We start from the raw sequence: 12,696 nt of genomic DNA, 5'->3' as shown, positions 1-12,696 counted from the left end.
GCACGTCTAGTGCAGGAAAACACAGAGTCCAGATCAAGAAGGAAAGTTGGGTGGCCCAATTGGAACCCAACAAATAGCAAAAGCTTTCTTTCACCATTGGCAGGTGCTGGCAGCAGCAGTGGGTGAAGCCTAAGCTTGGGTAAGGGTTAGGAGGAGGATTAAACCTATGCTTAGGCTCTTGACCAGTAGAGAAGAGTGTCACAGGAAGATCAATCTCCACAGCTCTGCCAAGCTAACCTGGTTGCTTTGCTATGCCCCCCTTGGTTCAATGGAACCCATGGATGCAGGAGTGTGTGTGAGAGGGGGGGGGCAGTGAAATCCAACTTGTACAACGTCTTCTGGGGTTGGTGTGCTCAATGTGATTCAGTGGGCATTTGCACTCGGCTAAAGCATGTACACACATAATAAATAAGGTAAAGGTAAAGGTATCCCCTGTGCATGCACTGGGTCATGTCTGACCCTTGGGGTGACGCTCTCTAGCATTTTCATGGCAGACTCAATACGAGGTGGTTTGCCAGTACCTTCCCCAGTCATTACCGTTTACCCCCCAGCAAGCTGGGTACTCATTTTACCGACCCCGGAAGGGTGGAAAGCTGAGTCAACCTTGAGCCGACTGCTGGGATTGAACTCCCAGCCTCATGGGCAGACAGCTTCAGACTGCATGTCTGCTGCCTTAGGAGGTGGAATAGGCTGCCTAAGGAGGTGGTGAGCTCCCCCTCACTGGCAGTCTTCAAGCAAAGGTTGGATACACACTTTTCTTCGATGCTTTAGGATGCATCGTTGAGCAGGGGGTTGGACTAGATGGCCTGTATGGCCCCTTCCAACTCTATGATTCTATGATTCTTACCACTCTGCGCCACAAGAGGCTCTACACATAATAAATACCATGCTGCTAATGTTAGCTCTAAACATGCTGGTAGAGGGCAGAGAAAAAACAGCAAATTTAAAAAACAGTTGGCAACTCTATATTTGTCAGGTTGCCTTCAAGTACCATTTGATGAATTCCATGGAAGAAGAAGAGTTGGTTTTTATACCCCACATTTCTCTTTTCCTTCCTCTCCCCACAAGAGGCACCTTCTCAGATCGGTAGGGCTGAGAGAGTTGTGAGAGAACTGTGATTGGCCCAAGGTCACCCAACACTGTCCATGGGGAAGGATGGAGACTCAAACACGGTTCTTCAGATTTGAATTTGCTGCTCTTTTTTATTTATTATTTGTATCCCGCTCCTCCCAAAGTCTTGGGGCAGTTCACAAGGTAAGAATAAAGTTAAAATGAAATATAAAATAGGGTAAAATCCCCATACAGCCTCTCTATAAAATCAATAGTCAACCCCACCTCATTGGTCCCAATGTGGGCAAATTGGACCTGGGGGAAAGATGGAAATTCTTACCCTTGTGGTTGAGTATGCAATACATATACCTTACTACATAAAGGTGAATGCAGATGTAATATGTGTGTATGCAAAGGCCTGGTAATAACTGCTGTATGCAGTAGGTGCCCACTTGTCTCCACCAAAGGCTTGGCTGAAGAGCTCCATTTTAGAGGCCCTGTGGAACCGATGCTGGAGTTTGGGAAAGACCCTGATCTCACAGGGGAACTCATTCCGAGCCACAACACCCCTCTGGCATGCTGGCTCAGGAGCTGAGCCAAGGGACATCCATTCACTGGAATGTGGAACACCTCAGACACGAGGAGAAATGAATCCTAAAAGGACAGCCCTGAAATTGGTAAACAGACAAGGAAAGAGTTTCCAGCTCTGGCTGTTATCCCACTGCCCTCTCTCTCTCTCTCTCTCTCTCTCTCTTTTTTGTTGACTGTTAGTTTCCCAAAGATAGGCATATTAAGGCTTTGATCACCACGTGTAAAACAAGGCATTATTTATTATCAATAAAAACAAACTACAAAATGCTATCACTAAGATGTCAATGATAGTTGGGGGAGGATGAGCTGGGGTGGGGGTGGCCAGTTACCAGGTGGGGCCTGGAACTCTCCCAGAACTAGAACTGATCTGCAGACCAAGGAGATCCGTTCCCCTGGAAAAGATGGCTGCTTGGGAGGACTCTACTGCATTGCACCCTGCTGAGGTCCCTCCCCCCACAGCCCCACCTTCCTTGAAGTTTGATGCCCAGATCTCCAGCAGTTTCCCAAACCAGAGTTGGTAACCTTGGTTTATTATTTCTGGAACAGGCCCTTAGAGGGTCACGCTGTTGACAGAGATTAAATGTGCAAAGAGGGGTAGAGCACCAGCCTGCTTAAAAAAACTTAAATGGTTGTATTGTGAAGAGAAACAACTTTGTATAGAAAGTGAGGAGGGAAAGAGTCCTAAGTCAAACTGTTCTGTTCATTCAGTCCATCTGCTTGTACTGTTCTGGAGCCAAGCAGGGAGGAAGTATGTTCAAAGGAGGAGGAAGGCTCCATGGAGCCAATCAGGACACAAAAGAGAGTATTTGAAAAATATCAGGAAGTTCCTGATCTAAATATTGTAACTGCACATCTCCTGCGATTCCCTCCTGCAGGACATTCCCCATATCCTCTTCCATCAAGCACACTACAGATTTTGCATTTTCCAACATATTCTGCTCTCAGCGGGTCTTGGGCACAGTGAAGAAAATGAGAGTTCAGGTCTTTTGTTATAAAATCCAAGGGAACATTGGCTGTCTGAGGTGGACTTAGTCATCCCCTCACCCCATTGTATGGTAATGGATGTGCAGCCCTCCAGCGCTTTAAGAGGCCCAGGTAAATAGCCACAGAATTATGGATGCCCCATTCAAAATCTGAATGACGAACAAAACAAATTCATTGAAAGGTGGGGGAAGCCATGGGTTCACAACGGAGAGTCTCACAAAACCCTGATTGAGGAAGCCTGCTCTAGGGCAGGGGTGCCAAAGTGTGGCTTTCCTGATGTCCCCTGGGGCTCATGGGAATTGTAGTTCATGGACATATGAAGAGCCACAGTTTGGCCACTCCCACTCTAGAGGGAAGTGCTTTGAGGCTGCAGCCCACCAAGCAAGTGAAAACATCAAACAGACTTCTGAATAATAATACATATTTCTTAGAGATCAGAAGATTTTTGCTTGTTTGTTTTTCCCCAGCCCAAATGACTGAAATAATTTGGGGCAGATTAAGAACATTCCTGACATTTCTATATAAGGTGTGATTTGAGGTCAAGTTGTCATTAGTAAATTTCTAACTGTACAGCCTTAGCTGGCAGCCAGGTAAGTGGGTGTACACAGGTTGACTTGGTGGTAAGGTTGCCAGCCCTGAGTTGAAAATTTCCTAGAGATTTTGAGAGAGGGGAGGGGTCTCAGCAGGGCATAATGCCATAGAGTCGACCCTCCAAAGCAGCCATTTTCTCCAGGGGGACTGATCTCTGTGGCCATTTGGAGGTTGCCAACCCTATTTGGTGCCCCCCCCCACCAGCAAGTTGCCCAGAATGAGAAGGCAGCAATTCTGATAGTCCTTCTAGAAAATTTTAGTCCAGTAGCACCTTGAGCCAGCTTGGCGCAGTGGTTAAGAACAGCAGCTTCTAATCTGGCAAGGTGGGGTTGATTCTCCACTCCTCCTCTACATGCAGCCAGCTGGGTGACCTTGGGCTATCCCAGTCCTGTTAGAGCTGTTGTCAGTTTCTCTCAGAGCTCTCTCAGCCTCACCCCAACTCATATGGTGTCTTTTGTGGGGATAGGAAGGGAACTGCTTTCAAACTCCTTTGGGTAGTGAAAAGTGGGGTATAAAACAACTCTTCTTCACCTTACAAACTAATGAAGACAATGGCCACTGAGAATGTAGTATCTATGCCATTTTACCCTATGGAAGTCCCACCCCTCCTCAAATCCCACCCCCTGCAGGCTCCACCCTCAAAGTCTCCAGGTTTTTCCCAGCCCAGAGCTGGCAACCCTAATTATATCCATATTTGGAAAAACAACAAGGTAAAGGTAAAGGTATCCCCTGTGCAAGCACCGAATCATGTCTGACCCTTGGGGTGACGCCCTCTAGCGTTTTCATGGCAGACTCAATACGGGGTGGTTTGCCAGTGCCTTCCCCAGTCATTGCCATTTACCCCCCAGCAAGCTGGGTACTCATTTTACCGACCTCGGAAGGATGGAAGGCTGAGTCAACCTTGAGCCGGCTGCTGGGGTCGAACTCCCAACCTCATGGGCAGACAGCTTCAGACAGCATTTCTGCCGCTTTCCACTCTGTGCCACAAAATGCTTCATCAAATTCATTACCAACTAATTAAGAAAAAAGAAGGACCAAAGGAGTGGAACCATAGCTCAGTTGCACAGCACATCAACACATAAAGAGTGTTGATTGTAGCCTCAACTTGCATAGCAAGAAGCTTCCTATGCATAAGGAAAAGAAAGCTACAGCCCCTTTGTACACCTGACACCAGGAAGTACTGCTCCTTGAGCACACCAATTAGAGAACAATACTGGCCTCCTGCAGCCATGACCTCATCTTCCAATCAGCCAGAGCCCATAATTTAGACATTACTGCTAAGCCCCATTCAGACTCCATTGTTTCCAATGGGAGTGACATGGCCAGAGAATCTACCATTGGAAACAATGGAGTTTGGATGGGGTCTCCCAATTTGGGTGCTCCTAGAACTGGACCCCCTGGCCTAATCTTCTTGAAACTTTGAGTGTCTTATGAGAACAGGCTGTTGTAGTTAGGCTGAAAGTTTGGCGCCTCTAACTCAACCCCCCACCCCACCCCCATTTTTGCTATATATTCCCTGTCATGTAAGGAGATCATAATCTGAGGAAGAGTGCTTGCACTCGAAAGCTCACACCCTGAATAAACCTTTGTTGGTCTTAAAGGTGCTACTGGACTCTGATTTTTATTGTACCAGGTTTTCAGTCGAGATAAGTGACCCAGCTCCACCAGCCAGAGCTCAGAGGCCCCTCTCACCACCAGCTACACCCGCAGATGAAGAGCTGAACCACAGTGCAGTTCACTGCAGAGCTGTAAAATTATAATGTTCGATATTGCTAAACGCTAAATGGGCAAACGTTCTATTTTGATACAAGGTTCTACTGTTAAAAATGGTCCACGTTCAAAATTATGACGTTTCCTTGCACCGTACTATGAAATCTTCATTGTGAACCACCCTGAGTTGCAAAGGAAGGGTGGTGTATAAATATAATAAAATAAAAATAAACACATAAACCTTATATCTTTCACAAAGTTTTACTCTCTACTGACAATGTTTCTACCACTATTTATCGAATGCATCCTGTGACCCAACCTTTCCTCAGTGAGGCAGGTAAGGATTCTCCCTCCCCCGTTTTATCCTCACTACAAACCGGTCAGTCCTAGAGGAGATCAGCCCTGACTGCTCTTTAGAAGGCCAGATCCTGAAGATGAAACTCAAATAGTTTGGCCACCTCGTGAGGAGGAAGGACTCCCTGGAGAAGAGCCTAATGCTGGGAGCGATCGAGGGCAAAAGAAGAAGGGGACGACAGAGAATGAGGTGGATGGATGGAGTCACTGAAGCAGTAGGTGCAAACTTAAATGGACTCCGGGGAATGGTAGAGGACAGGAAGGCCTGCAGGATCATTGTCCATGGGGTCGCGATGGGTCGGACACGACTTCGCAACTAACAACAACAGCCCAGTGATCCTGCAGCAGCAGCCTGCTGATTCCAACTCAGCTCTCCCAAATTCTCATCTGACGCCACCAAAACGCCCTCATTACACTTTAACCCGGGCTGCCTTGGCTAGAATGGGTTGCAGGAGCCCAAGAAGACGATCCGAGCCTGCTCGCTCGCAGGGGGGGGGGGGATTCACCCCACAGAAGCCCAGCACGGCGACCCACCCGAACCCACAGAAGCCTTTTTCTGCCCTTCGGTTATCCTCTCCCCATCACCCGCATGGTCCCCGGAACTTTTCTCCCGCGCCTCATTGTTTCCCACTCGGACTCTCTTTCTCGTGGCTCCCAAGATGGCGGCGCCCATGAGCGACTCCCGTAAGGCGCTTGAGAACATGGAGCCCGCCGTTCTCCCCGGCGGGGCGGCTCCCTATGGGAATTTCCCCGATTATTCTCGCTTCCACCCGCCGGAGGGACGCCTTCGCCTCCTTCCCAGCGCGCTGCTGAGCCGGTTGTTCCCCGAGCAACGCGAGGGACCGCTTCTGGGTCTGGACGTAGGATGCAACTCGGGGGTGAGAGACCGTGCAGGGCATCGGAGCGTGATTGGGTGGGCACAGCAAGCCTTCATTGAGAGCATCCCCCCCCCCACCGGGCAACAGGTGGAAGTTCAACTGGCTGAGCTGCGAGTTTCTTTCCGGGGTTGTTTCAGGCTGTCGTTATTTGGAGCTGCAGAAGACTAACGCGAGATCTGTTTGGAGCTCTTCAGAAGATCATATGATTATGGATGATGCCATAGACATCGCAGTAAATTCTAGGATGGGAGGGTGAGGAGGTTGAACTGGTTAGAAACTCCCATTGAAAAGTTCTAGAGAGGCAGCATTACCCACAAAGGGGGCGGAGAATCCCGTGGCATTTTCGAGAATATTGCATTTAAATTGGTTGTGACAGTGAGCTCTCTCAGGAGTTTATGCAAAGTACTGCAAGACTTTTTCTTTTTTGGTAGTGAAACTCTATGCAGGATTATTTTGGTCTAAACCTGTTACCTTTGTGCAGGTTTCCATTGCTAGTTATTTCTGTGCCTTTGGGGGGGGGAGTAAATTTGTGTGTGGTCCTGGGAGAGGGTCATCAGCCTGTCTGAACTCAGCAGGTTCCAATGGCAGCTGTTTCAGTAGGATTCTAAACTGGGGAGGAGGGATTCCGCAGTACGTCCCTGGGGGGGGGGGGTGAGCTTCCAGAAGAGAAGATGTAATACTCCAGCAACAGCGCCTGTAGCCTTCAATGTGTTCCCATTGCCTGCAGATTGCATGTAGAAATCTGTACATATGCCTCCAATGATCTTGGAGCACTTTCTGGAAAATTTTAAAGGGAACCTTTCTGCAAAGTAGAAGCTGCAATAGAGAGGTCACAGGTCAAGTTGATTCCAGGCAGGCTACCTTAAGTTTGGAGAACAGTGAATAGGTAGCAGGTTGAACACTGTAACTGGCTCATAAGAACATTTATTTATTCATTCATTCATTCATTCATTCATTCATTCATTCATTCATTCATACATTCATTCATACATTCATACATACATACATACATACATACATACATACATACATACATACCGCCCTTCCCTATGGCTCTGGGCGGTTTACATAAAACATTTTTGAACATTCACATAGAACACTATCTAAAGCAATATAACAGTACAACAATAACAACAGCACATCAACTGGAACAATTAGAACAGCACTTCAACAATAACTTGACAATCCCTCCGTAGGTTCAGTCCCTCAGTCTGGGGGGGGGGGGCGCCTGTAGATGTTATGGGTCAGTCGGTCCCACCAAATGCCTGGTGGAAGAGCTCCTTTTTGCAGGCCCTGCGGAATTGTGGAAGTCCCGGCAGGGCCCTGATCTCTTTGGGGAGCTCATTCCACCAGGTGGGGGCCAGGACTGAAAAGGCCCTGGCCCTTGTTGAGGCCCAACGTGCCTCATTAGGGCCAGGGATCCATAGCCAGTTGGAGGTGGCGGAGCGTAGAGCTCTTCTGGGGGTATGGGCAGGGAGGCGGTCTCTCAGATACACTGGGCCCAGACCGCGTATGGCCTTAGTGGTGATTACCAAAACCTTAAGGTTAATCCGGAATTCAACTGGGAGCCAGCCAACCGAGTTCTTGGAGTACTGGCCAGATATGAGATCATTGGAGGAGCTAAACCAATTAGATATATGTCTTCTAGGCTGTACAGAGTTTTAAGGTGCCTAATCAGAATTGGCCTTGGAAACAAGCTGGCAACCAATGTTGTGAGATGGGTAACATATGGTATTGCTTAACTCCTTGACAATAAATGGGCTGCTGCAATCTGAACTGGCTGCCGTTTCTGGGCTGTATTCAATGACAAGCACGTGTAGAGCACATGAAAAGAAGCAGTTTTGGTGAACCAGTGTTGCTGACAGAAGATACCCTTGGCCACTATTTTTTTGTTCCTGTCAAGTCACAGCTGACTTAGGGTTTTCAAGGCAAGAGACATTCAGAGGTGCCTGTTGTGACTCTGGACTTCCTTGGTGGCCTCCCTTCCGTATACTAACCAGAGCTGCCCCACCTTAGCTTCTGAGATCTGGTGAGATGAGGCTAGCCAGTGCTACCCAGGTCAGGGCCTTGATGAGGGCTCCCAAGGTCTGCAAATGCTGACTCCACTCCATTTGCCACAAGTGGATCCAATCCCTTTATTACCATGTTACATATCGCATCTGTTCCTAGGATTAATTATATTTCAAGCAAACATTGAACGTGCAGAATTCATTTACACAAATATTAGTTACAGCAGAATCTGAGTAAAAGATCTTCTCTAAGACGAAAAGTCAGCAACTCGAAGAACTACGATTGAGACAGGTTACAATTAAGGAATAAGCAAGGTTGCTGAATGTACCATTTGTGTTGAAAAGGCAGAAGAAGGCTGGTCTCTTAAGGAGAATTTCTATATGACAAGCAGTCCTTGTCACTATCATGGCTAGTCACCAATGAAGAATGTATATTCCATGAATCTGGTTGCATTAATTTTGGGGAGGGGGGAAAAGACATCATTTTTGATCTGCTCGTATTTCCTAAAAGTTGACATTTAGTACAATAAAGCCCAGTTTTTAATCCCCCTTCCCAAGACAATAGATGGAGCCTGTGCCACAGAAACCCCCTTATCTCCTTATGCTCCCTGCAGGGCCCTTTGCTCTGTGGGTATGAATTTGCTGGTTGTCCCAGGCCACCGAGAAGTCCCCAAGAAGTGCACCTGGCCTCAACCAGGACCTTTTCGTTCCTGGCCCCTACCTGGTGGAACGAGTCCCCGGAAGAGCTGAGGGTCCTGACGGAACTCTCTGGGTTCCGCAGGACTTGCAACACGGAGCTCTTATGCCAGGCATTTGGCTGAGGTTGGGCTGGAGACTCGGGGTAGTAAGATCCCTTCCGCTCTTGTGATCAGTACCCCTAGCCTGGACTGTCTAGAATGGACCTAGACTGCGTGCAGCAGAGTTGATGCAGGAAAGTATAGGGCGTTGTTTGTTGCTGCCACTGATTATTCCTTATTAATGTTCTGGGGATTTTAATGAGTTTTATATTTTTATTGGAAACCGCCTTGAGCTGGCCTGGCTGAGAGTGGCAGCCTAAAATAAATACATAAATAATAAATAAATAAATAAAATCTCAAACAACCTTTAAGCCTTCTACCTTCCCAGGGAGCCCATTCCATATGGCAGGAGGTGCTCTCCTCAATGCATCCGTTCTAGAAGGCATCAGGTGAGCCAGGTGTGGTGCAGTGGTGGTTCACGCACTCATATGTGCACGTTTGCACTCATGTGGCGCGTGCATGTGCACACACGGCACTGCACATGCGCACATACAGCACTGCGCATGCGTAGACACTGCCCTTGCAGGCACATGGAGCGGCTGTGGAGGCGTCCAAAGTGGTGGCGGCATGGTGCTGGCCTCCTCCATGCCGCCTCGGAGCTTACAGAGGTGGCAAGGAGGAGGCCAGCATTACAGGAGAGCTGGTGGCAGCAGCCGGAGCAGCAGTGGCAGCATGGCACTGGCCTCCTCTGTGCCGGTTCGGTGAGCTCCGCGGCGGCATGGAGGAGGCCAGCACCATGCTGCCACCGCCACCACCACGACCTCTCCCCCAGCCGGGACAGGCTGAACGACCCCTCAGGGGGCCGCGACCCCCGGGTTGAGAACTGCTGACATAGAGGCTTCTTTACTTTCAGTTTTTAGCAGTCATAAACAGAGTAATGCCCTTCCTAAACCAGTTCACTACATTCAAGGTGGCTAGGCTGTCAGTCATGGTAACTAAAACCTCCATGTTCAAAAACCGGTGTGCCTTTAAGTTACAGGTGCTGGAGATAAACCATGGAGCAAGGCTGCCCTTTTCATGCTCTGCTTGGAGGCATGGCTGTTATTAGAAACAGGCTAGCCTGATCCTGTCAGGTCTCAGAAGCTAAGTAGGGTCAGCCCCGGTTAGTGTTTGGAGACCTCCAAGCAAGTTGAGGGTTCTTATCAAACCCCTGGTCTGGTCTAGCAGGGCATCTCTTACAGGTTTCTATATTTATATCCATCTTATTTTTATTGCTGTTCAAATGAAACGCTCTTTTAAACCTTATGTTGATTAAATTGTAGTAGAACCTTTCTAGAGGAGGGAAAGTCCCCCTAGGCAGGGCAGCGCTCAAGCCTCAGTCTGACACTCCTTGCTTCAGAAGCTGAATTGGCATACTGAAGAGTTTCTCTCTCCTCACTAGGAGCTCAGCACCGCCCTCTACAGACACCTCCTTGGACTGCAGGAAAGCAGAAGCTGCCCACAGGGTTCCATGGCCGGAATGGACTTGAGACTCCTCTGCTGTGACATTGACAGTGAGCTGATTGAGCGAGCCAAGCAACGGAGCCCCTTCCCTGACTCTATTTCTTATATCACCCTCAATATCATGGATCCCAATACCAGGGAGCCTCTGCTGCGCTCCTATTTGGACACGTTTGGACGTTCTGCTTTCGACCTCTGCTTCTGCATGTCCGTGACCATGTGGATCCACCTGAATCACGGGGACAGGGGCCTGGTGACGTTCTTGTCCTGTCTTGCTTCCAAATGCACGTACTTGCTAGTGGAACCGCAGCCATGGAAGTGCTACCGAGCAGCTGCCCGGCGCTTGCGGAAGCTGGGCAGGAATGACTTTGACCACTTCCGCTCGCTGACCATCAACGGGGACATGGTGGAGAACATAACTAAAATCTTGACCAACGACTGTGCCATGGAACTTGTGTGTTGCTTTGGGAGCACCAGCTGGGACAGGAGCATTTTGCTTTTTAAATCAAGTAGGCCGAATACTTGTGGCAATTAAGGGCTTGTCACAGTTAGTACGTAGGGGTAACCTAGTCCATGGATGTTACAAAAAAATAAAGGTTCTCCAGAAGTCCATGGTCATCCGTGTGTGATTTTTTAATGTCAGATCATATGATTTTCACAGAAAACTCAAATGTAAATTGGTTTTCACAGAAGGGAAGATTCAAAAGACAAAATAAACATCTGGTATTGTTCAGATTCACGCAGAGCTTCATCAGCTGTCATTACTGTGCAACATACAAAAAGTCAGCACTCTTATGACTATTAAATGCAAGAATTAAAAATATAAAAGCCAGTATTCAAAATAGACAGCATGTCGATTAACAAATACAACATTCACAGCTAAAAAAACTGACACAGTCTCAAAACTGGTTTTACAGTATATAACTGTAAATAAAACAACAGTGTGGTAATATTGTGGTACTATAATATGAATTAGAGCCTCTTGTGGCGCAGGGTGGTAAGGCAGCAGAAATGCAGTCTGAAGCTGTCTGCCCATGAGGCTGGGAGTTCAATCCCAGCAGCCAGCTCAAGGTTGACTCAGCCTTCCATCCTTCCCAGGTCGGTGAAATCAGTACCCAGCTTGCTGCTGGGGGGTAAATGGTAATGACTGGGGAAGGCACTGGCAAACCACCCCGTATTGAGTCTGCCATGAAAACGCTGGAGGGTGTCACCCCAAGGGTCAGACATGACCCAGTGGCTTGCACAGGGGATACCTTTACCTTTACCTTATTTATTATGTGTGTGTCTACATGCTTTAGCCGAGTGCAAATGCCCACTGAATCACATTGAGCTCAGCACCCCAGAAGACGTTGTAATAATGACTGCGGAAGGCACTGGCAAACCACCCGAGGCACGGGACTTACCTGAGGTGTAGGAGGGCAGGTTTGAAATGGCGGTCGGCTTGGAATGGCGGCAAGTAGAGGAGATGGTTGTTCTGGGGGCCAGGCCAGTGGCGGTGTTGCTGGCGCTGCGTCTGCCGCGACCAGTTGCGTGGCCGCCACTGGGCCAGGTGCCGCTGGAGGGGGTTCCGGTGCCATTACTGCGGTGGGAGCAGGCGGCAGGTGCTCTCTGGTGGGGGGGTTGCCAGCGACGTGGCGTCCTCGAAAGCAGGGTGTCCGAAGGCGTTTGTGGCACCGGCACGGCTGGCGGCGGGGCGGCAGCTGCGGGGGAAGACAGGAGTGGCTCGGGAGCTGTTGGTGGGGCGGCGGCGGGAGCCGTTTGGGGTGGTGGGGAGGTGGCGTGTTCGCAGCTGAGACTGGCAGCGGGTGCTCCTCGGCGCGTGGTCAGTCATGGACCTTCCATCTCCGGGGCTCGGAAGGTAATGGCGGGTGGCTGCATGGGTCTGAGGTGGGGGGGCGGATCGGGAGGTGCTTCGCTGCGTGCAGCTCGCAATTGATCCCTTGCTGCCGGACTGACAATCAGAGGGCCCAATCGGCAGACTGACTGTCAGTCCGGAGGAAGGGGCCTCTCTGCACCCTTCCTCATCACGGACAGGGCCCGCCCTTGGGGCCCTTAACGAATTATTTAATCCCCTCCGCAGGAGCGGTTAAAGATAAGCAACCTTAAGTTCTGCAAGGTACAAAGGGTGTTAATGTTTAAAAAAAAAAACAGAAGCAGACTAATGGAGGGTTTATGGACAACCCAAGATTTACTACACACATGTGCCACTAGGGGTTGGCCAATCTGGCTCTCCAGATGTCCATGGACAACAATTCCCATGAGCCCTTGCCAGCCATCCTTAGGCTAACCTGC

At 49.1% G+C, this 12,696-nt stretch overlaps 1 protein-coding gene across 1 annotated transcript; it reads left to right on the top strand.

Moving 5' to 3' along the window:
* The first annotated feature begins 5,888 nt into the window (after nucleotides 1-5,888).
* On the top strand, nucleotides 5,889-11,143 carry BCDIN3D (BCDIN3 domain containing RNA methyltransferase). The gene is made up of 2 exons (XM_077328899.1): nucleotides 5,889-6,158; nucleotides 10,346-11,143. The coding sequence occupies exons 1-2, from the start codon at nucleotides 5,940-5,942 to the stop codon at nucleotides 10,937-10,939; spliced, it is 813 nt and encodes a 270-aa protein (XP_077185014.1). The 5' UTR covers nucleotides 5,889-5,939; the 3' UTR covers nucleotides 10,940-11,143.
* Nucleotides 11,144-12,696: the final 1,553 nt, after the last annotated feature.

Source organism: Paroedura picta, chromosome 3, assembly GCF_049243985.1.
Source record: "Paroedura picta isolate Pp20150507F chromosome 3, Ppicta_v3.0, whole genome shotgun sequence".
Taxonomy (NCBI): domain Eukaryota; kingdom Metazoa; phylum Chordata; class Lepidosauria; order Squamata; family Gekkonidae; genus Paroedura; species Paroedura picta.
Note: the sequence above shows the minus strand (reverse complement) of the source record. Positions and strands in the feature narration are given on the sequence as shown.